Source organism: Neofelis nebulosa, chromosome 6, assembly GCF_028018385.1.
Source record: "Neofelis nebulosa isolate mNeoNeb1 chromosome 6, mNeoNeb1.pri, whole genome shotgun sequence".
NCBI classification, from domain to species: Eukaryota; Metazoa; Chordata; class Mammalia; order Carnivora; family Felidae; genus Neofelis; species Neofelis nebulosa.
The window spans coordinates 19,341,755-19,366,858 of record NC_080787.1 but is presented as its reverse complement, the minus strand read 5'-3'; the positions used below and the strand labels follow the sequence as shown (position 1 = coordinate 19,366,858).

Genomic DNA, 25,104 nt, shown 5'->3' with positions numbered 1-25,104 from the left:
TCGTGTAATTACTTTGAGTTCAACTCCGTCCCAAGTCTTCAAATTCAATGGCACAGGTGTCCCTCAGGAGAGGCTGGGACTGTGCCTGATGGATCTAAACATGCGCCCAGCCCAGGAGGTGGAGAAAGTGAAGGAAGGGTCAGCCAGGTGGGCTGGTTGATACACGATAACATGTCTAAGCTGCAGCAGCATCTAGTGACCCTGGACCAACCTTCTGAGCATAAAAGCCACGTGTCCCTTCTTTACGTCCACCTTCAAAATTAAAAAAAAAAAATCTGTCCGCAGAATGCTTTCTGAAAACCAGCAGTACAGAAAAGTAGTCTTCTGGCACTTTTCTGATTTTATTAAAGTATCCTTCTGCTCTTTGGTTTATTCTCTGACACAGTTCTGTTTCTGTATCTTTTTCTTCCTCTAAAAAAAAAAATCACACAAAAAACTGTAACTGAAGAACTCAAACTACCTCATCAGCATTTTGTTGCCATATGGCGGTGGCTGGCCTCAGAGGAATAAGCTTGAGACTTGGATGGGTGATGGGGCACATTATCCAGAGTGGCCAGCACACTACGGTGAGCACCGAGAAGGAAATAGACTTAGTTTAATTAAACTATCATGTTGGGGCTGGGGGAGGGGAATCGCATGAACAGTATTTTTTTTTTAATTTTTTTTAATGTTTCTTTACTTTTGAGACACACACACACACACACACACACACACACACACACACAGAGCATGAGCAGGGGAGGGGTCAGAGACAGAGGGAGACATAGAATCGGAAGCAGGCTCCAGGCTCTGAGCTGTCAGCGGGGCTCGAACTCACAAACTGGGAGATCATGACCTGAGCCGAAGTCAGACGCTTCACTGACTGAGTCACCTGGTGAACAGTATTTTCTGAACACGCCTCATTTAAAGCTTGCTCAGGATCTCGGATAATGCAAATATCAAGCACTCAGTATGACAAACCTTGTAAATTTCAAACCACAATGCAAGGGTTTCCTCAGTTGTGGCACTGATGTAACTGTGTCAGCGTGTGTGTGTGTGTGTGTGTGTGTGTGTGTGCATTTTACTAATTTAGCATCTGCTAAATTAACATATCCTGTTATGTGTTATATGTTTCACTGTTCTATGTTACAGTGATTCACCAATTCTACACACTGCTCAGTGTTCATAGTGTAGCAGGATTCTCGCACAGAGTAGTGACACCGAGACTTTTTTTCCAGGAAGCAACTGTATTCCTGCTGGCACTGCTCAGTTGGGTTTGTACCCAAAGAACTGAGCCCGAACGCCTCATGGCTTAATTTTTTTATTTTTTTACTCTTTTGAATCCTACATATGGTCACACACAAATATGTAGTCTAAGTGATCTCATGTTACAAGGTCGTGAGGGATGTTGTCACGTACGTGTATAACCAGGTTGCCTTGAGGTTTTTTTGTTCCTTTCCTTAGGGAGGGGACCTTACCACATTAGCAAATAAGTGTACTTTTAATCCCCATGACCTATTTCACCCATCCCCTCCCTCCACCTCCCCTCTGGCAACCACCACTTTGTTCTCTGTATTGAAGAATCTGTTTTGCTGTCTGTCTTTTTGTCTGCGCATTTGTTTTGTTTCTTAAATTCTATGTGTGAGCTATTTCTTTTACATCCAAAATCTGCTGGCGACACACACGTGGTTATTTACCTTGTCCAGAAGGTAAACAGCTGGCTTAAAGTAAAGTAAGGAAAAGGATGAGTCCTAGGTTAATACAACACAAGGCTTTTCTTCCCTCTGTCTCCCTCCTCCCAATTCCCCATGTGAATCCATCCCCCAGTGATAGATGTTGAAGGACAAATCAGAGCGCCTTCCTCTTGCACTGTAAGCACCTTGCAAATGAAGCATCCCCGTATTTTTAAGAAACTGAAGATCTAGAAAGATGCTAATTAAATTGTCAGAAAGCTTTTTGCCTCTCATTTCAGTGCACTGCATAACTAGGTAGCCAGACGCTAGATATAGCATTGGAGTGCTATTCTTGGCTGCTCGTATACTTTGAATTATTTAATTTAAGCTATGTCTCAAACAGGGAAGAAAAAACTAGTTGCAGACCCGGTCAGATCAGTCAGGCACCACAGAAATCTTCAAGTGTCTCTCTCCAATCCTCCTTATTCTCTGACACATCTCCTACCTGTGTCTTGGAAGACCTCTACATCATGCTGCAAATGACAAGTCGTAGGAAACTTTTTAGTAGATGTCAGGTGCCCATATATTAAAGCCTCCATCCATCCGTCCATCCATCCATCCATCCATCCATCCATCCATCCATCTGTCCGTCCATCCATCCGTCCGTCCATCCATCCATCCACCTGTCCGTCCATCCATCCATCCATCCATCCATTGGCCCGTACATCCATCTGTCCATCCATCCATCCATCCATCCATCCATCCATCCATCTGTCCATCCGTCCACCCATCTGTCCATCCAATATTTACCGAGGTCCTGTTTACCAAGTGCCAGGACTATGTTAGAAGCTGGGGGAGCAGAGCAGAGTGGAATGATGGATAGTAAACTGTGGTTCTTGCCTTAGCAATGCTTATGGATAGTGAGGGAGGCAAACATACAGAGATGCAATGAGAAGAACTTTCAGCAGTATAGGCAATGGAACTGACATTCCATTGGCCTGGCCTGGATAGACACCATTGACACTGAAGGCTGGAGTTGCAATGCCCAATTCAGGGACAAGAAACGTGGCCTTGGCCCTGCTTAAGGGAAGGTTCCTCAAGGGTCTTCCACACTTAAACCTGGAAATACAATAGTAAAAACAAAAGTATCTTTTTTGCCTCTAAGGACAGGGAAGTAGTGAGAAGTCCTAAGCTCTGGGGATCTGGGTAGAGGCAGGAATGCCCTTGGGATAAATCAAAACTGCAAGCCTATCCCACTCTTTCTGTGGGATTTGAATGTATGCTACTGATAAGATTTGGGAATCCCAGTGCTAAAAGTGAACATAATTTTTTTTCCCCCTGGGCCATTGGAATCCCTGAGATACTGACAGACACAAATGAAAAATCCTCTACAGGGAATGAAAAACCATCCTGCTGAGCATAATTTTGCATGAAAAACTCAAGGTCTCCTGAAGAAATAGATCACAATAAGGAGAGTCAGCAGATGCCATAAAGGAAGAATTACAAATAGGAGAAAAATCTAAAGATTATAACATACAGATGCTTACAATAAGAAAACTAAAGAACAGAAACCATCATGAAAGAATAGGTGGCTATGAAAAACAAATAAAAGACCGACTAGAGAAGGAGATACAACATCTAGAAATGAAAAACTATAGTCTTTGAAACTAAACTCTTACGTGGTTGGATTAAAAAGCAGAGTGGACACAGCTGAAGAGAGAATCAACCTAAGGAAGTTACTCACAATGAAGCCTAGGGAAATAATAATAAGAAAAATCAGCTGTATTGAGAGATACAGAAAATAATAACAATAAGGATACCTAGGACTTGTAAGTAGGAAAGGACTCAACAGAGCTAATCCATGGAAAAAGAAGGGAAATCTAGAAATATGAGAACTGAATGGGAAGGAAAGCCAAGATACCATCAAAGACTCAAAAGCAAACAAACAAAGCAAAAGCTAATGTTTTGAGAATAGTAATAAAATAGTCAAATTTCTGGCAAGATTCATCGAGAACAAAACGAAAGGCAGAACATACAAAGAATATTAGGGGAACACAGTTAACAGATAATTGTCAAACATCTTAAGGGAATATTATGGTCAAGTTGATGCAAGTAAATTTAAAAACATAGACAAGATGGTGAATTTTTCTAGATAAACTATGAATTACCAATACTGACCAATAGAAAAGTGAAATCTCTACAATTTCTAAAGAAATTGAATCCACATTAAAAAAAAAATCTGCTAACCAGAAATAATTAGTAGTAGAAGGTTTGCTGGTGAGTTTTGATGAACATTCAAGAGGGCTTATCTTAAGTTATATAAGCTCTTCTAGAGAATAAAGATGTAACCTCCATCTTATACAAACTATTCAAGGAAATAGAAAAAGAAGGAATACAACCCTGGACAAGGACCATATAAGAAAGAAGTTTTATTGGGGTGCCTGGGTGGCTCAGTGGGTTAAGCATTGGACTTTGGCTCTGGTCCTGATCTCACGGTGAGTTCCTGGAGCCTGCTTCAGATTCTGTGTCTCCCTCTCACTCTGCCCCTCTCCTGTTCATGCTCTCTTTCTCTCTTTAAAAAGTAAACAAACAAAAATCTTAGAAAAGAAATTCTATTAACCAATGTAATGTATGAATATATATGCAAAAATACTAAATATTTGAAAACAAAGCCAGCAAGCTATTTAGAAGTAAGATTCCAAGGCCAATTAGAATTATTCCAAGAATGTAAGGTTGGTTTAATCTAGGAATTCTATTTAGGATTTCACTGCATAATATATCAAAGAAAAAGAAAACAATGATTATCTCAATAGATACATAAAAACCATTCAGTGGGGCATCTGGGTGGCTAAGTCGGTTAAGCGGCCGACTTCAGCTCAGGCCATGATCTCCCCATCTGTGGGTTTGAGCCCCGTGTCGGGCTCTGTGCTGGCAGCTCGGAGCCTGGATCCTGCTTCGGATTCTGGGTCTTCCTCTTTCTCTGTCCCTCCCCTGCTTGCTTTTTGTCTCTCTCTCAAAAATAATAAACATTAAAAAAAAAGAACATTCAATATAACTCAATACACTAGAACATGACAAAATAGCTTTATAATTGAGGAAAGAAGGTGCTGTGAAATAAACAGTACTCAGAAAGAAAATGTCTCTGTATTGAAAAAGAAAGTGGGATTTCTAGCTCACATCATGTATAAAAACAAATTCCAGATGCATTAATGACCTAAATACATAAAGCAAAGCTTTAAACCTATTAAAAGAGAGCATAAGGGACATTTGTATGACTTCATTGTAGGAAAGAATTTCTTTAAAAGTCCAAAAGCAGAGCACAACATAAACGGCTGCTAAAAATGGACAAAAATATGAGCAAGCAGTTTGCAGAGGAAATCCAAAAGCTAACAGGTAATCAGGATATAGCCAGGAAATCACACCCAGCATACTGAGAAGCAAAATGTTGGTAATACCACCAAGGGGTGGTGAAACGGAAAAGGAAACTTTCATACACGGTTGACGGAATGATGATTGTTACAATCACTCTGAAAGCTGTCAATGTCAAGTGTAGCTAAAGATGTGCGGGTACTATGACACAGGGCTATTGGAGGTTTATATTCCTTTGAGAAACTATTGCACAGCAGTACAAAAGACAGCTTTATCTATCAGGATGCTCACTGAAGAATTGTTTGTAATTATCTGGAACTTAGATACCAACTAACTAGCCCTCCCATGAGGGAATTCATAAATGAATTGTAACATAGTCCTATATCGGAATACTGATACAGCAGGAAATATGAATGGACTCGATATACATGAAATCAACATGCAATAATCTTAAAACATAATATTGACTTACATGTAGACTGTTCAAAAATGATTCTTAAAATGTGATACCACTGTGTCCATTTGAAACCCACAAAGCTTGCCAACACGTACACATATGGTAAAAATACAAAAATATAGATGGGATGTACACACATCAATTTCAAGGGAGCAGTTGCCTCTGCAGAAGGGGTGGGGGTGAGAAAAAAAGGGAGGATTGGTTGGTCTTTCGCCTTCGCATCCTTTTCAAAGCAAGGAAACAACTAGAACCCATGTTAACATTTTTCAACCGGATTAACACACACATGAATAGTGTATAATATAAATAAAAAGAGTGAATAGTGAATAATATAAATAAAAATATTTTCAGGATGTTAACAATAAATGTCCAGTTAGCAGTAGGCTCCAGGATGGCTCTGAGAATGGACAGCAGGTAGCTGTGTCTGCCCAAGTGTGCTAAGGGATCCTTCCCAAATGGCACTCTTCAGGCTGTGATATGAACAAGAAAGAGACTCCAGGAAGACGGAAGGGAAGTGGGCATCACCTGGAGTAACCAGGAAGTGGCAGGAGATCTGCAAGGTAGTGGGAGTTGTGGCTGCAGAGGACGATTTGGTCTATCTTTGCTGTAGGTCAAGATTTGCTGTCTTAGCAAAGTTCAGCTCTCCCCCGAAAGCTCTTAACTTCTGTTTAGACCGTCCTTTCCCTCTTCCAACACATTTCCCTCTTCTTTTTATGTTTCTTTTCTCCTGAGCCTTCTTCCAGGGGTAGAAATATAACAACTATTAAGTCAAGGATTGCATTGTTGAAAGACCTTAGCAATCATCTACTAGCCTGACCCCCTCATTTCATCCACCAAAGAATGTATGGCTCACTTTGAGGGCAAACCATCCTGAAAGTTTTTACCTTCGCAACTCAAGTCAACTCAGTTGGCTTTCTGGGGGGATTGATTCCTAGAAAAGATTTATGAAGGAATCAGGGGAAGCTCTGTGTCCAGAGACAATTCATTGTTCACTGGTAGAAAATTTCATGAAAGTAACACGGTGATATATACCTATGGGTGCTTAGTATATTATACATTACTTTGATGGGTTCTTTTTTTTATTAATTTTTTTTGAATGTTTATTTTTGACAGAGAGAGTCAGAGTGCGAGCGGTGGAGGGGCAGAGAGAGAGAGAGGGAGACACAGAATCTGAAGCAGGCTCCAGGCTCTGAGCTGTCAGCACAGAGCCCGACGCGGGGCTCGAACTCACAAACCGCGAGATCATGACCTGAGCCGAAGTCAGACGCTCAACTGACTGAGCCACCCAGGTGCCCTGATGGGTTCTTAATTATAAAAATTACTAGGGGCACCTGGGTGGTTCAGTTGGTTGAGTGGTCGACTTTTGATTTTGGCTCAGGTCATGATTTCACAGTTTGTGAGTTCAACCCCCCACCCCCCCATCCAGCTCCACGCTGACAGTGTGGAGCCTGTTTGGGATTCTACCTCTCTCTCTCCCCACACCCGGTTTGCTCATGCTCTCTCCGTCTCTCTCAAAAATAAAGGCACTTAACAAAAAAGAATCTGTCTCTTGAATTCAAGTTTTGAAGAGCGAGATGGGGCATCATCTCATCCCACCCCACCCCACCCCCAGATCTGGGGATTTTTCTCACAAATGAGCGAAGAATTAAGGTGAAGCATGCATAAGGCTTGGCCACTGTGTACAGAAGACAGAGCGACATTGGTGAAGCAGGAGGATTCAAGTGCAAGTGACAGGGGAGAAACGAGAGACCTGGGAAGGAACAGCAGTCTGCACCAGGAGATGATCAGAAAGGTTCGGGGCCAGACTGTTGAATCTCAGAATATGACTACACATTCCGGGTCAATTTGAGTCCTTCCCCTCCCCCAGCACCACTTGCAACAGCTCAGGCAAACACAATGACGCCTTTCTCCAGGGTTCTCTGTACTGTTCCGAAACACGGTTTCTTGATTCAACTCTACATCTTAAGAGAAACGCAGCAGGCTGAAACACAGGGTGCCCTCACTTTGGGGAGGCGGTCTCTTGTTTCCGGACTTCTCTTTAACTTCTCATGTTGGTTTGAAACCTCTGTGTTTCCTGAGCCTCTCAAGCCATGCTTCAGCCATAGGTAAATCAAAATGTCCAGGAGGAATTCCCCTGGTTTATAAGACTGCTCTCACTGGAGTACTGGTCCAGCTGACCCTGGCAGGTGATCGGCACAGAGAGCATCAGTCTGGATTTGCCGGTCCAGATTCTGTTGACTCCTTCATTCCTGCCTCCAACAATTAGTGATGTAAAGATTTCTGGGCAGTCTCCTCATGTTTTCAAATGTATCCTTATATTTATAACGAACGCCCCCCCAAACTATTTATTTGCATGGAATGGAGCCTTTCCTTCTTGGGTCCTTCTTGGACCCTTTCCGATCTTTTCCCTCTGTTCTAGAGTTTTGAGCCAAGGTGGTGTTGGAGAAAGCAGAAGCACATGGCTCGTCTCTTTTAGCAAACACAGTATCTCAGGTGAAGGCTCCCACCAGTTTCTTCCTTGACCTGGCAAAATGCTGGCATGCGATACAAAGCATTTTATACGTTTCTGTGCACTCGCATCCTTGGTTGCCAGTATTTATTGGTGGCAAAGCAGCTCGGTTCTCTTTTTCGTTCCAACATTACACGTGGACCTATCTGTGTCCCTCGTTATTTGCATGTTAACAAAACCCGAGGAAAACTTTAAGCAGAGAGCATTTCCTGTGATTTATTGCGTCTCCTGTATTACGCGCATACCTACAAAAGCCGGTAACAGAAACAGAGCCTGTCTCTGTTTAAAAGTATAGCTGAGCTGGAAGCAGTATCAGCTGTCGGTTCATCATGTGCGGTTGTCAAACACTGAGCTTCGTTTGGCCAATGCCTGCTTTGGGGGTTCACCCTCCGTGAACATAATGGCGGGTAACAGTTCCCAAACTGTGTATCGAGTGTTCTGAACAACTCACGGCTGACTTGATATGCACCATTTAAGAAAAGTGGGGCAGATCCTCGTATAAAACATGCCCTGTGTGGGCTCATGAACATATTAGCAGGGAAGCTTTATGATTAATGCTTGTAATTCACATGCACGAATGCCGTCGGAACCCTTTTAACTTTGGCACGTCTGGTTCGGGCTGTGGAACAATGTCTGTGCCTTTCTCTTGCAAGCAAAACAGGGGTGTTTCGCTTTTAAGGTAAAGTTGAGATTAGGACTTAGAAGCGTGAAGGGCTTCTTCGCCTTAAGGGGACTGACAGGTCTCCGGGAAGCTAGCCTGGGAAGGCATGGCTGTTGTCTTGAAATCAAGGGATCTTAACCTGGGCTCCAGGTCTGCCCTGACATATCACCAATTTGGGAAAAGAAAGAGAGTCTGGAAAAGGACTTCACATAGTTAAAATTTGGGGCCAGATTTACTTTAAATAATTTCTGTTCATCATGTTTGGTGGTAGAGAAAAACACGTCGATTTGATGTGTATGGACTCTGAACGTTTCCTTCATTTTTTATCGTAACTCCCAGGTTTTCTAAGAGTTGCTCACTTTTGTCAAGGGTTCAGTAAGTGTTGTTTTTTTGTTTTTATTTTTTACTTGCTGAGTTTCAAGGAAAAAAGGGCATGTCTTACAATGTTTTACAAATTACAAAATTGGGGAATGAGAGAATGTTCATTTCGGTACTTGGTTGTTTTTTTTTTTGTTTGTTTGTTTTGTTTTTTAATCCATGTAATGGGAAAGTAGATTTCCTTCCAGTGTAAATGGGCAGATCCTGATGAAGATAATAGGCTTGCCCTTCATCTTTAAGAAGCCCTCCAGGAATTTCTTCCTTCCTGGGTTGGCGTAGAAAGATATTTTTACCTTCACTATAGCTTCTTTCCTTTGGGCACATTTCTGGACAGGAGCACAATACGGTGGAGAAGGGCTGTGTCTGGATGGTGTGTGACTGGCAGTCCTGTGCGTCTGCCCCGTTCACATGATACAACTTTGTGCACCTTCTCTCATGTCCCTGGCTCTTTCCTTGTCAGATGGTGATTGGGACACCTCAAATCTTGGAATTGCTGTGAGGATTACGTCAGAGTCTTTTTACTTAAAAATAGAAAACATATGGAAAATATATGATATTATATAACGTTTAATTTTATTTTTTTTGCATGTTTATTTGCATTAGAGAGAGAAAGAGAGAGAGAGAGAGTGCATGAGTGGGGGAGAGAAAGAGAGAGAGACAGAGACAGAACCTGAAGCAGGCTCCAGGCTCTGAGCTATCAGCACAGAGCCCAACGTGGGGCTCGAAGTCACAAACTGCGAGATTGTGACCTGAGCCGAAGTCAGATGCTTAACAAACTGAGCCACCAGGGGCCCCAACATTTAATTTTAATATATGATATCTAATATATTTGTTATTCCATCAATATATTTTATAAATAAGTGTATAAATAAAAATATCTAGTATATTTATTAGTAAAAAGCCCAGCAGTTTCACAAACACCCTGGAAACTCACAAAGTGATGTGTCCCTCCCTGCCTCTCCCCTGCAATGGACTCTTTACGTGCAGGCTCATCATTGTGGCCCTGATTGGGTTTTTAGAGCCCATCCTTATCTAGATACACATGTATGTCTACTCATCTACTCTTAAATTCCAACAACACATTCTGTGTGACCTCCCTTTAGACTCTTTGTAACTTTTTTTTTAAAGTTTATTTATTTATTTTGAGAAAGAGAAAAGGACAGGCGGAGGAGTAGAGAGAGAGGGAGAGAGAGAAAATCCCAAGCAGGCTGTCTACTCTCAGCGCAGAGCCCAACGTGGGGCTCTGTCTCATGAACCATGAGATCAGGATCTGAGCTGAAATCAAGAAGCAGAAGCTTAACCAATTGAGCCACCCAGGCGCCCCTCTTCTTAGCTTTTTACCGTATCCTTCCAGCACTGTAAATAACATTCCTTTTTCATGTAACACGGCTACAAACTGTTGTTATAATAATTTGTGCAGAAATAATATGTATCACAGAGGAAAGCTCTATTGACCTGTAATGTATAAAACTAAATACAATTCCTCTTCAGCATGGCTTCTCTACTGTAAGAGAGAAAGAAAGAAAGAAAGAAAGAAAGAAAGAAAGAAAGAAAGAAAGAAAGAAAGGGAAAGAAAGAAAGAAAAAGGAAAGAAAGAAAGAAAGAAAAGAAAAGGAAACAAAAGGAAAATGATTTTGGAAGCTCACAAGATCACAGGACCCTGGCATGCTGGGAAGAGGGGAACAACTTGGCTTGTTAGAAGCAGAAATATTCCTTTGATCGTTCACTTCACAAGTCTTAGAGCACATCGTAATGTTTTCCTCAGTGAATTAGACCATCTTACTTTCCGTGGAAGAAATAATTTGCCTATCTCACATTTACACCTGCAGTACCCATTTAAGATCTCCCCATTGGTGGCTACTCACAGCTACTCACACCGCGGTTATATTTCACGCACAACTAAAGTTCTCACACTGGAGGGGAAAAAGGGGCCAATCTGCATTTCTTGCCAATGTCACGTTATCCGATTACCTTGTTCCTGCATCTGCTCTGTACAAACACAACTGTGATTCGGTCCTAACGGCCAATTACCATTAGCTGATCCTGAGTTTTTGTCAGACAGCCCCGAGGGGCTCACCACGCTATAGATGCAATCTCGGTCCTAAAACAGTAACATCAGTGAGTATCAACCACAGTCTGTTTCAAGACTGAAAAGGCAGGAATCTGCCAATATAGATGATAGATAAGATCTGTGCGTCCTATTTTTACCCCTGCTCTCCTTCCCCCCAGCAGCTCTGCTCTGCATGACAGGCAAGGTTTCTATGTCCCATGCCTGTATCCTGATAACCTTTGTTGGTTGTGTTTCATGATGGCATATGTTTCTGTCCCTGCATAGTGCTGAGGGTCCTCTGAAGGAAAACCACCTTCCTTCTGTGTGTCAGTGGGATGGCTGGGGAAGGAAAAGGATGCTTTGCAGGTTAACACATTTTGGCTCAGGCTTCTAACTGGCAAACTGCTAATTGGGTAACCTGGGAAATTTGTTTAAGCTTCTCACGCTTCGGTTTCCTGTAGCGTAAAATGGAAATAATAGTTCCATTTTATGGTGTTGGTGTGATAACTAAATAAAGTAATGGATAATATACAAATGCACGCACAGATACACATCCCTCACACCCACATGTCGCTGTTGGAGTAATCTCGATAGGCTAGATTAATCTGCAGTTAAATCGACACCGGGACTTCAGCGGCTTAGAACAGCGCAAGTTCATGTCTCGGGGCGCATGGCCTTTGCGGGTGGGCAGGTAGGTTCGGCTCAGTTCATAACACAAAGCAGCAGCTACAGTTCCTCACTGTAGGTTACACTTGGCCACCCGGCTCCAGCCGTTACCCTCAAGGGGATTTAGACGTTTTTGCAATCCCGCCACGTATGTGAAGATCGTGAATCAGAAATATTTGGAGACTAATACCCATGCCCACTGTATGTGTCTCACAAAACTGAGTCAGTCCTCTGTATGTTAATTTTCTCATTGACAATACGTTGTGGAGATGCTTCCGAGCCAACTTGTAAAGACATCACTCATTATTTTTAGTGGCATCATGCTTTAAATATACCATAATTTATGCAGCCATCTCCTTATTGGTGGGCTTTTTTATTGTATTGCGATATAAGTACACTTAATGGCGTCTCTGTGGTCAGGTGCTTTTATTCTGTAAGATCACTATCCAGAAGTATCTAAATCGCCAAAATCAACCTGCTTCTAGAAAGAAACATAAGGCTGTGTTCATATGGCTACACATCTCATTTAAAATGGGATTTATGAGGGGCGCCTGGGTGGCTCAGTCGGTTAGGCGTCCGACTTCCGCTCAGGTCATGATCTCACAGTTCGTGGGATTGAGCCCCGAGTCAGACTCTGCACTGACAGCTCAGAGCCTAGAGCCTGCTTCGGATTCTGTGTCTCCCTCTCTCTCTGCCCCTTCTCTGTTCACTGTGTCTCTCTTTTTCTCCTTCAAAACTAAATAAAACATCAAAAAAATTTTTAAAAATAAGATGGGATTTATGACTTGGAGTAAAATGTAAAGAAACAGACTACTTTGGAACAACAGGCTTCGCACTAATCTTAACCAGTTCTCAACCTCTACCTATTCTCCTCTGTTTTCCCCTGGACATGAGCAGAAATACTTGATCCCAAATTAAAAAAAAATTTTTTTACATTTATTTATTTTCGAGAGACAGAGTAAGACAGAGCGTGAGCAGGGGAGGAGCAGAGAGAGAAGGAGACATAGAATCTGAAACAGGCTCCAGGCTCTGAGGTGTCAGCACAGAGCCCGACACGGGGCTCGAACTCACGGACCGTGAGATCATGACCTGAGCCACCCAGGCGCCCCCCCCATCCCAAATTTTAAAGTGTAGACTGAGCGCCTCCATTGGGTATCAGCAATACAGGTTGTGAAGATGCTTGACAAAGAAAATCTTGCAGAAAATATCCTACCGGACTGATCTTTGCATCCCACCCGCAGAGATGGGATTCACTCTGACCGCATGGCGGAGTTCTTTGGACTGAGGACTAGACGACTCGGGTCCTCTTCCCATCCGCGGGAATGCAGAAAGAGAAAGAAACATCCCCAGAAAACACTGCAATCAAGCTATAGGCATGTGTTCCTGACGGTTGTCCTTCAAATCACCTCTTTGGTCACCTGTTTTGTCTCAATCCTTTCCCTCTTCCCTTCCCATTGGGGTGCTATCTGCTTAGTGTTTGTAGAACAGTTTGCACGGAACAACCCCTTAGTAAGCATAATTATCCAAGCCTACAAGGAAAATTGCTTTCTGTTCAGTTTTAGCGGGAAAAAAAAGCAAACCCTTAGCTAAAACAAAACAAAACAAAAATCCCATAAACGCGTGTGCGTGCACACACACACAGAAACTGCCCACGCCATTTAGATGTCTCAACCATATTTTTAAGAACTCAAGTTCTAGGGGCGCCTGGGTGGCCCCGTCGGTTGGGCGTCCGACTTCGGCTCGGGTGGTGATCTCATGGTTTGTGGGTTCGAGCCCCGTGTCAGGCTCTGTGCTGACAGCTGGGAGCCTGGAGTCTGCTTCGGATTCTGTGTCTCCCTCTGTCTTCTCTGCTTATCCCCCATTCATGCTGCCTCTCTCTGTCTCTCAAAAATAAAATAAAATATAAACATTTTTTTTATTTTTTATTTTTTTAATTTTTTTTTACCGTTTATTTATTTTTGGGACAGAGAGAGACAGAGCATGAATGGGGGAGGGGCAGAGAGAGAGGGAGACACAGAATCGGAAGCAGGCTCCAGGCTCCGAGCCATCAGCCCAGAGCCCGACGAGGGGCTCGAACTCACGCTCCGCGAGGTCGTGACCTGAGCTGAAGTCGGACGCTTAACCGACTGAGCCACCCAGGTGCCCCTAAACCATTTTTTTTAAACGAAAAGAACTCAAGTTCTAAAACCGGGCACATGAGATTGTTTCTTCAAAGCAGCTGGCCCCTGACTGCTCTCTGGTTCTTCCACCAACAACCTGCCAGATTGGAGTAAGAAATAATAAGGGAAAAGCTAAGTCCAGAAGAACTTTTACTATCGGCTCCAAAACCCATTTTTTGGAAGAATTTGTATTTGTGGGAGAGACCCTTCTTTCAGGAGAATTAAAGTCTGCCATGGTGCGGCTGCTTTCTAACGTTTATCTACAGGAGTGGCATTCAAAATATCGAATAACTAGACTTGCAAGGGTCAGAACGGATGGTCAACCTGTTAGAACAGATGCCAGCCACAGACAATGCCCTACAGCTGTGCCAGCGCACGGAGCTGAGGATGAGCTGTCCTTATACATCACTGAGTCGCCTGAAGAATTTTCACTGGCCTCCACTCTGCCTGTGTCTCCTTGCTCAGCATACAAATGCATTATGATGAATATAAAAAAGTCTGGCAACTGTATCCCCTTCTTTTTTTTTTTTTTTTTTTAATGTTTTTTTATTTATTTTTGGGACAGACAGAGACAGAGCATGAACGGGGGAGGGGCAGAGAGAGAGGGAGACACAGAATCGGAAACAGGCTCCAGGCTCCGAGCCATCAGCCCAGAGCCTGACGCGGGGCTCGAACTCACGGACCGCGAGATCATGACCTGGCTGAAGTCGGACGCTCAACCGACTGCGCCACCCAGGCGCCCCTGTATCCCCTTCTTAATGAATGTCTACTTCAATTCCATTCCATACTTCCCTTCCAGCGTCTGTAAAAAAGAACAAAAACCACACACACACACACACACACACACACACACACACACAGGAGCAGCAGTAGTGTGGAACGATTCTGTGTCAGAAACCATGTGGACGTCATTTTTAACCCTATTCTTAAATACGTATTTCGTAGATTAGTTTACAGTTCTGGTTTTGTCATCATACACATTTAGATCAAACTAAGAAAAAAAATAGATGTTTTTCTTAAATTAGAAATGTAACAGGGGCACCTGGGTGGCTCCGTCGGTTGAGCGTCTGACTTCGGCTCATGTCATGATCTCACTTCGGCTTGTGAGTTCGAGCCCCGCGTCGGGCTCTGTGCTGACAGCTCAGAGCCTGGAGCCTGCTTTGGACTCTCTCTCTCTCTCTCTCTCTCTCTCACTCGCTCTCGCTCACTCTGCCCCTCCCTTACTCATGCTCTGTGTGTGTGTCTCTCTCTCAAGAGTAAGTAAAATGTTGGGGTGCCTGGGTGGCGCAGTCGGTTAAGCGTCCGACTTCAGCCAGGTCACGATCTCGCGGTCCGTGAGTTCGAGCCCCGCATCAGGCTCTGGGCTGATGGCTCGGAGCCTGGAGCCTGCTTCCGATTCTGTGTCTCCCTCTCTCTCTGCCCCTCCCCTGTTCATGCTCTGTCTCTCTCTGTCCCAAAAATAAATAAAAAACGTTGAAAAAAAATTAAAAAAAAAAAAAAAAAAAAGAGTAAGTAAAATGTTAAAAAAAAAAATCGTGTTAAGAAATATATTGTTGGGGCGCCTGGGTGGCGCAGTCGGTTGAGCGTCCGACTTCAGCCAGGTCACGATCTCGCGGTCCGTGAGTTCGAGCCCCGCATCGGGCTCTGGGCTGATGGCTCGGAGCCTGGAGCCTGTTTCCGATTCTGTGTCTCCCTCTCTCTCTGCCCCTCCCCCCTTCATGCTCTGTCTCTCTCTGTCCCAAAAATAAATTAAAAAAACGTTGAAAAAAAAAAATTAAAAAAAAAAAAAAAAAAAAAAGAAATATATTGTTAATATTTAGGGAGCAGATGAATTTTCGAGCGCCTGTGTCACAAATTACCACAAAGTTGGTGGCTTAAAACAACAGATACTTATCTTCTTGCAGTCCTGGAGGCCACAAATACAAATTTAAGGTGTGGGCTGGGCCATCTCCCCCCTCCCCGCCCCAGAAGCTCTCTGGAAGATTCCGTTTCTCACCTTCTGCCAGCTCCTGGTGACTGTGTCAGTTCTTGTGACGACGCCACACCAGGCTCTGCTTCTGGTTTCACATCCCTGTCTCGTCTCTTGCCTGTGTCTTCCTCCCTGTCTGTGTGTCTTTCAGGAGGGCACTTATCATCTAATTCAGGGCCCACCCAAGTCATCCAAGATGATCTCACTACGAGAGCCTTCACTTAGTTGTCTGCAAAGAACCTTTTCCCAAATGTTCCCAGGGATTTGATGTGGATGTATCTTTTGGAAGGCCAGCATTCAACCCACCACGGGGAAGATAGGAACAAGAAAGGAGACAGACAGGGGCGCCTGGCTGGCTCAGTTGGTAGAGCATGGGACTCTTGATCTCGGAGTTGGAAGTGGGAACCCCATGTTGGGTGTAGAGATTACTTGAAAATAAAATCTTAAAAAAAAAAAAAAAGGAGATAGAATCAGGAAAAAACAAAACAAAACAAAACAACTAACGGACAGCCTGAGTGTAAATTGTAGGAAAAAACAAGACAAAACAAAACAACTAATGGACAGCCTGAGTGTAAATTGTGGAAAGAAATGGTAAGGAAGGAAAAAAAAAACAAACCTGTTAAGTCTTTTTATAGATTAAATCTGTGTAGTAATATTTACCTAAGCATAGCTGTCTTGAATGGTTCCACTGCTTTGCCTTGTGTTGACATTAATATTTGGTATTTCTACTCTTTCTCATAAGAGCTTAAGCATGCCATGAGCATTTCCAAATATCTACCCTTTGATTTTTTTAAGTTTATTTATTTATTTTGAGAGAGTGTACGAGTGCACGCTCACAAAAGCAGGGAAGGGGCAGAGAGAAAGGGAGAGAGAGAATCCCAAGCGGGCTCCGCACGGTCAGCACAGAGCCCAGTGCGGGGCTCAAACTCACGAATTGTGAGCTCATGACTTGAGCCCAAATCAAGGGTCCAACACTTAACCGACTGAGCCACCCAGGCACCCCTATGCCCTTGGATTTTGACTTCTTTTAAGCCTAATAACTGTTGAGCATTAAAAGTCGGATGGGCAGGGACAGGCAGAAAGCGGAACACAAGCTGAGTTCCGAGTTGATCACAAACCGTTTCTCACATGTGGCCGTGGGGAATTTTACGGTTTCCGTTGCCTTCACATCATCACGACGGTGGTGTCCTCTGGAAGGCCCGATTTTCACACGCTGCCTTGCGGGGTGTAACGCTCCCGCCAGGCTAAAGATCATCCTGGACCCCCACCCCATCACCATGAACCCCTTCCAGCCTGTGACCTTGCCCACTCTCCACGTGGCCACCACGTCTGTCACCACCCCTCTGCCCCCAACTCCTTCAGACCGACGCGCTTCACCACTTCCGTCGATTCCACGTTAATCCCTGCAGAATTCCCTTTACACACGGCTCCCACTCCGAGTATTAAACGCATATTTCTCCCTGGCTGCTTCTAGTTCTAAATTTGCGTGTTTCAGCTGGGTGGGTTCTGTAAATCTCGTATGTCCTTTCGTTGACTGCCTCCTCTCTCCTATTAATTTGTTATTAAAATTTTTTTAAAGTTTATTTATTTTTGAGAGAGAGAGAGAGAGAGGGAGGGAGGGAGACACAGAATCCGAAGCAGGCTCCAGGCTCTGAGCTGACAGCACAGAGCCCGACACGGGGCTCGAACCCACAAAATGTGGTCATGACCCGAGCCGAAGTCGGACGCTCGGCCGACTGAGCCACCCAGGTGCCGCTTTCCTATTAAATTTTAAGCTCTGGAAGATCAGGGGTCTTATCTGCTATTTACTTTGAAAGTAGTATGTGGATTCAACTGGTAGGCAATTAATGCTGTTACCGGGCTGAGGCCTAGGGGGTGGTTCTCAAACCCTGATGAACTACTGAGTCACGTGGAAGTCTTGCTAACACGCAGGTTCTGGACCAGACCTTGAGACGCTGCATTTCTCCCAAGCTCTCAGGCGACCAGGATCTGCCCGTCTAGGGAACTGTACTTTGAGTAGTGAGTCTTAGGGCCCCAAACAAGTTTCAAGGAGGGGATTTCCACGTTAAGTGTATCCTGAAGAAGGGATGGGAACAAGATTGCCATGGGGCTAAGTGACACTGAGAGTGACCGCAGGGAAGCCTTCCTCACTTGGATCCTCTGGGTAAAAATCCCACACAGGCTGCATTGAGAATTCCTGTTACAGGTGACATGATGTTCTGCACTGTTCCTTTTTAGTGCTTCCCTCCTTCCTTTTCAAATTAAAATCCCACAGCTCCTGGGTGGCTCAGGCAGTCGAGTGCCCAACTCTTGATTTCGGCTCAGGTCACGATCCCAAGGTCATGGGGTTGAGCCCCGTGTTGGGCAGCACACTGAGTGTGGAGCCTTCTTGAGACACACACTCTCTCTCTCTCTCTCTCTCTCTCTGCCACCCCTCCCTGACTCACACACTCTCCTTCTTTCTCAAAAAAAAAAAACAAAAAACCTCACAAAAAACCCTCTTTTCAAGAATGCTGTCAGATGACCGTTTTCTTTCATTATCCATACAGGAAGATGATTTTCTTTTTTTTTTTTTAATTTTTTTTAACGTTTATTTATTTTTGAGACAGAGAGAGACAGAGCATGAATGGGGGAGGGTCAGAGAGAGGGAGACACAGAATCTGAAACAGGCTCCAGGCTCTGAGCTGTCAGCACAGAGCCCGACGCGGGGCTCGAACTCACGGACCGTGAGATCATGACCTTGAGCCGAAGTCGGCCGCTTAACCGACTGAGCCACCCAGCCGCCCCAGGAAGATGATTTTCAATAGCAACAGAGCCGAGCCATGATTGCAAGGATCATAATTCACAGGTTTGTCTTCTGCGGTGACACAAACCCAGACTCTGTATGCACACCTCTCGGCATCAGGAGCCATAGGGACGTTATAGTAATGGATCAGAGGAAGAGGGTCAAGAGGGTAGAGAAGAGGGTCAAGAAAAGATAACCGGATGTGTGTGTGTGTGTATCTGTCCCGCTGCCTGCTGAGGGTCACAGGAAGGACAGTGCCGGGAGCCACTGGGCACAGCCATCTTCTTCCAAACTCCCGCCAGCATTAAGGTTTATTGCATCCTGGTCCTTTCTCCACCCACCTTCTATTGTGACAATAGGAGACAGTGCCTTCTCGGCCTCCCGGTTGAGCCCGAGACACTACGAGTTCCACATCTTCTAAGACCAGCGTGGTCGCCTAGAACTTGCAGCGATGATGGAAATGTTTTACCCTCTGCCTGGACTGATTCAGTAGCTACTAGGTACATGGGACTACCGGGCACGTGAACTGCGGCTGGGGCAACTGAAGGACTGAATTTTAGTTTTGTTTAATTTTAATCAACTTAAGTATAAATAGCCACCGGTGGCCAGTTAGAAGCTGCAAATTCAAGAAAGGGAGTTGAAGGAGATGAATCCCCAGCCAAGGATATGGCACTCAGAGGTATACCTTTGTCTTTTTGAGTTGAATAATGAGCCCCCATAACGGTGGCGCATCGTTTTTAATATTTGAGCCCAAGCTGGCGGTCGGGGCCGTGTGTTCTCTGTGCTATACCACTTGGCCAATTAAAAGAGAGACCCCCCCGGAGCCTGTAGGTCTGGTTTAGTGTTCCGTGAGTGCATAAAGGATTGCAGCGGGCTTAGCTGTTTTAGTAGGACCATATGGGGTTAACGCAGGTCTCTTGGTCCGTGAGGCATTGAGTAAGGTGGGAAAAACATGCAATTAAAAAAAAAATTTTTTTTAACGTTTATTTATTTTTGAGACAGAGAGAGACAGAGCATGAACGGGGGAGGGTCAGAGAGAGAGAGAGACACAGAATCTGAAACAGGCTCCAGGCTCTGAGCTGTCAGCACAGAGCCCGACGCGGGGCTCGAACCCACGGACCGCGAGATCATGACCTGAGCCGAAGTCGGCCACTTAACCGACTGAGCCACCCAGGCGCCCCAAAACATGCAATTTTAAAAAGCCGTTGAAGAAGAGACGCGTCCTTTTTTTCCCAGAAGGTAGTTAAGAGGTGATACAGTTTAGGGGAGGGATCTGAGGATTTGGAAAAGAGAATAACAAAGGTTTGCCCGTAACACAACGCAATGCATTCTGTCATATACCCCCACTGATATAACAGAGGGGTCTTTTGCTATGCCTGGAGTAAGAATTATAATGAGCCAGGGACTGAGTGGTAGGAATCGGACACTGAGCAGATACAGTGAGATTTACCCGTGGCTGGTTCTCGGCTGGTAATCGAGGTGAGAAGAGAAGGGTCCCTGGAGGCCCCAGGGGACACCAGGAGAGACTAGCTGTCTACTTCAAGAGCCTGCAACTCCAACACGTGAATTCCACGTGAGTCTCTGGCACCTACTTCTCCAGCAGGCTATGGCACCGCTTGACGTCCCAAACTGCGTCATGAAGAAGAAACTGCTGATTTGGGCGGAACATTTTGCAGATGAGAAGCAACATCAATGAGGGAGTGGTGGCATTGCAATGATCAGACGCTTATTAGGACACGGGAATTTGATATCCCCAGTGGACTGTCGGCATTTTTATGTGGGAGGGGAACCATCACGTGTGGAACTGGCCCAGTTGGAGGAGAGGCTAGCAGTGACTTGCCTTTGGGGGGGGGGGGGGGTGTCAGTCACAGGCTATTATGAAATTAACTTTGGGGAAAGTTCCTAGAAACCACTAGTGGTGATAATACCTCCTTTGATAGTATTTCAGTGGCCTGGGGGGAAAAAAGGGGTTAAGGTCGTGGTTCACAAGGAAGGAGGTTTAATAGGAAGCCGGAGCCCCCAGCCTGGGAGCTAGACCCCCTGGCTCTAAGCACCTGTTTCACCATTCATGCTTTGCATCAAGATCACAGAGGGGAGCTTGTTAAAGCTACAGATTCCTGGCCCTCCACTGACCTCCTAAACCAGAATCCCAGTGCCCAGGGTCCCCAAAGCTCTACTTTTTTAAATGTTCATTTAGTTTTTGAGACACACACATACAGACACACAGAGCACAAGCAGGGGAGGGACAGAGACAGAGGGAGACGCAGAATCCAAAGCAGGCTCCAGGCTCTGAGCTGTCAGCACAGAGCCCGACACGGGGCTCGAACTCATGAACTGCGAGATCATGACCTGAGCCGAAGTCAGAAAGCTTAACCGACTGAGCCACCCAGGTGCCCCAAATCTCTATTTTTTAAATAAGTACCCAAGGTGGTTGTGATTTGCGGCTTCTCCAAGCCTTAGTTCTCTGAAAGGCGATGCAGGATTTGGCAACATCCCAGTCAAGATTACCGTAATAGACATAGTATGATTTAGTTTTTGTAAAGCACACGACAAACTGGATTAACTCGTATCTGTCACAACCCCACTGAGCCATGGGTTTGCCTTATTTAAGACACTTCTCTCTTTGGACATCTCCATAGATGTCATTCGCCTGGCTGAGCCTTCTTCACCGTGCTAAGACAGCTGGGGGAACCTTCGAGCCAAATGAGCTGGGTTCCCTGAGTTGCAAGTTGTTTCTGAGGATTGATAAAAGCAGCCTTTCCTGTTCCGTGTTATTCTAAGTTTGAAGGACGCCGGTGGAAGGCCCCCTTCAGGTTGGGGGGATTTTTACGCAGGGTGAAAAGATCAGTTATGCCCTAACAGGTTGCCGGCTCCGGCCAAAAGTCAAGGGCGGTGGGCTGGACCCAGCAGAGAATGGTGATGTGTTCTGGCCCACGAGAGGGGCGCTCGCACCCCGAGGGCTCCGAGCGCAGCTGCCTCCGGTGTGGCCCATCTTGCTTGCATTTGGCGGCGCGAGGCTCCAAGACCAGGGGGAGGGGGAGGCTGGCGTCCTGCCCCCGAGCTGGAGAGGGAGCGAAGGTAGCTGCAAAGCCCAGCAGGCGCGAATCGCCGGGGCCCAGATTGACGGAGGGTGGGGCCGCGGGGAGGCAGTGCACGCGAGGCCGCGGGAGAGGTGGGCGCGCCGCGTCCCAGGTGCGACCGCCGAGCGCCTCCCGGAAGCCCTCCGCGCCGCGGGGTTCGGATTGGCTCGGGCGGCGAGGTCGGCGAGGTCGAGACCCTTTCGGCGCCTTCCCCACCCCACCCCCCTCGACCCGCCCCGCGGCGGTGGCGATGCCGTAGAGGCGGGGGCATGCTGGCCGGGCGGCGGGGCGCGGGTGGCAGCGCGCGGGGGCCCGAGCGGCGCCCGGCCCGGGGCGCCCGGGGGCCGGATGGCGGAGCCCACGCGCGCCGCGGAGCCGGGGAGGTTTGCGCTCCGCTCGCCGCGCTGCAGGGAGGGCGCGGTGCCAGCAGCGAGCGCCCAGGGACCCAAAAAGAAAGCTTTTTATTTGCCGAAGATGAAGCCCCTGAAGGAGCCCGCCCCCAACAACAACAACGTGTCCTTTGTGATCCATTGTCAACTGGGCAAGGAGATCAAACACATTTGCAGCAACTGCAGTCGGGGGGAGGACGCCCGGGACGGTGAGTGCCGAGGCCCGTCGGGGCGGCGGCGAGCGCGGGAGGCGGGGAGGTGGCGCGGCCGGCCGGTCCCCAGTTTGGGGGCGCCGCCGGCGTGTTTCCCCGGAGAACTGTGGGGACATCCGCCCGCCCGGCACTTTGCGGAGTGCAGCCCGGAGCCACACCGGGACCGCATCTGAGCAGCTGTATTTGCAGCCTCAAATGAGGGCTTTGAAACAGTTAAATGGGCAGCTCTGGGATTTCCTCTCCGGGAGGTGGGGTTTGGGGAGGGGGGTGGGGTGGAGATTTGTCAGCGGTAGCATTATTAGCTTCAAAAAGGTGATTACACCTGCTTTCCTAGCTTTCCGGGCTTCTTAGCCATTCATTCTCTCTCCCATCTTTGCGCTCTGATGGGCTTTGCCCGGGGCGGCGTTACAGATGTGGGGTTCGGGTGGGTTCACTTTGGAGAGGCGGTTCGGCCTCGGCCACGGCGCCCTGGAGACTTGTGGAGTTGTTGAATGGTTTCTGTTTGGAGTGAAACATGGCTGTGATTTTTGGAGCGCAGCTGCCGGCCCCTCTTGGAATGATGCCCCAGTGGCCAAAACGTGGGAGGTGGGGGAGGGGCCTGCAGCGGCTTCCTGCAGGTGAGCCCGTGCGGGTGCGAGCCCGAGAGCTCCCCCAGACCTGATCTGAAGTGGGGCGGGGAAAGGGTACCGGGCCGCCAGCGACTCTGGGCTGGCGGAGCCCAGAACGAGGGACAGCTGGCGCGGACCAGGCAGCAGCCTCTGCAGATGTGGACGCGCCCGTGCATTTGGCCGGAGCCTCCGGGCGGTTCCGAAGCAGCTCACAGAGCCGACCCCGGAGGGCCCCTGAAGGTCGCAGAAAAGTTTTGGGCGGTAGGTTTTGCAGGGAGAGCATTAGCTCCTGGCCAGCCAGAAGCTCATGGCCTCGCTGACACACACACTTGCTTGGGCAGGCAGATTTTCCCATCCACCACGAGGGTTTCCCTTCTTCCCTTTGGAAGAACAGAGAGTATCCCTCCTCCGGTCCTTGTGGGCCTCTTCAAGTGCAGAGTGATGAAGGGACTGTGGCTTGGCTAACGTCTTTTCAAAATTAGAGTCCTGCCCGCGTAATGATACTTTTCTTTGATTAAACTGTGAGAGAGGCTATGCAGGATGGCACCAGGCATGCAGAAGGAGACCTGGGGCCCTCCTGGCGCACAGAGCACACCAGTGAATCTCCTGTGAGGTGTGGGGGAGGAGATCCTTTCATGAGAAGCACACACTTACCGACTGGCGGTTTGGTCCTTTGGGTACTGTATAAACTGAGGGCGCTTCTGGAATATAAACGGATGAACGGGATGATGCAAAAGCAGACTTTTGCCATGTAACGAATGTGATAGAGCATGAGATGCAGGCTAAACTGTTCAGTGAATCAGTCTGTGGACTGATGTGCTTCACACATGGGCTGCTCTCACAGCCTTGGGAGTTGATTTAAATTAGGATTGGGAAATGTGGCTACAGCAAGGAAAGGTTCCGTGTCTGCACTCAAGGATGCGTGGTTACCCAGGGGTATGAATGCTGTCATTGGTATACGTGTTTGTGCACACGGTCAGAGGAGGCAGGCTTGTATTTTTAGCTTATGGCACCTATTTATGCTTGGGACACGCATCATCTCTGCGGTCTCAAACACCCTGGAATGCCTTAAGGAACGCCCTGTGGATGTTCGCATATCCTCTGATGCAACTAAAGTATTTAATTCAAAGGATGCGAGTATGGGGGAGACCTCAGGTGACCGTGTCTACGTGGCTAACCCTGCCTTCCTAATGCGTGTGGTGTGCTCCTGTAGTCCAGGAAATAGAAGGAGGTTGAGTTTCGCCCTTCTTTTATGGCCGGAGCCCCGAACAGTGCTGCCCGCTGTCAAGGGGAAGGAAGTTCCAGTAAATTTCACTTCCTGCAAAGATGAACCTCGTAGGATGGCTCATCATGAGTGAACTTTTCTGTTCGAGAAGTTCTCTAGAAGCTCTTTTCGACGTGACTCCTCTTTTCTGTATGCCGGGAGAGCCAGCTCTTTTGAAGGGAATGTGGAGGAGAGATAGTCCTGCAAACAGATTTGGTGGGGCTCCATTGAGGAGGAGTTTCCCTGCGTTGTTTCCAGCACCATGAATGTGTCTGGTTTCTCGTGCGGCATTGAGGAGACCACTTAGTGGCAACCCAGGAAAATTGTGCTCGAGTTGGCAAGTCTTCACTTGAAATGTTACGTGGGCAATATTTTATAGAGGCCTTGCTCACGGACTCTCTCACTCGATTTCTTTATGTAGAAGATGGCAGGGGTGCCTGGGTGGCTCAGTCGGTTAAGCGGCCGACTTCGGCTCAGGTCATGATCTCGACGTCCATGAGTTCGAGCCCCGCGTCGGGCTCTGGGCTGCCAGCTCGAAGCCTGGAGCCTGTTTCGGATTCTGTGTCTCTCCCTCTCTGCCCCTCCCCCACTTGTGTCCGTCTGTCTCTCAAAAATAAAACATTAAAAAAAAGAAGATGGCAGTTATTTTAAACATATTTAAAAGCAAATTTTGTTAACTTTCAGTTAAAGACCACCGGTAACTAAAAATATTTGGCTAACATAGAATACTTTAAAAAGATGTATTTCTGGCTGAGCATTCATTAAAGGTGAAGTTACATTTATCAATTGCCATTTTAGTTAAGAGTGTTAAAAAAAAAAAAGTTCCTGATATCTACTGACTAGTATTAAAGATGCTTTGCTGACCTTATTCGAAGTAAACTTTTACTTAAAAAAAA

At 46.4% G+C, this 25,104-nt stretch overlaps 1 protein-coding gene across 8 annotated transcripts in view; it reads left to right on the top strand.

Moving 5' to 3' along the window:
- PHACTR1 (phosphatase and actin regulator 1) overlaps positions 1-25,104 on the top strand; it is a 565,269-nt gene that overhangs the window by 284,880 nt on the left and 255,285 nt on the right. Inside the window, exon 1 of one of the 8 annotated variants that reach the window (XM_058732980.1) lies at positions 22,069-22,333. The exons of the other annotated variants lie outside the window; for them this stretch is intronic. Within the exon in view, the coding sequence (XP_058588963.1) occupies positions 22,084-22,333 (250 nt within the window). The 5' untranslated portion in view covers positions 22,069-22,083. Of the gene's footprint in view, positions 1-22,068; positions 22,334-25,104 lie in introns of those variants that run through there. 8 annotated transcript variants of the gene reach the window in all.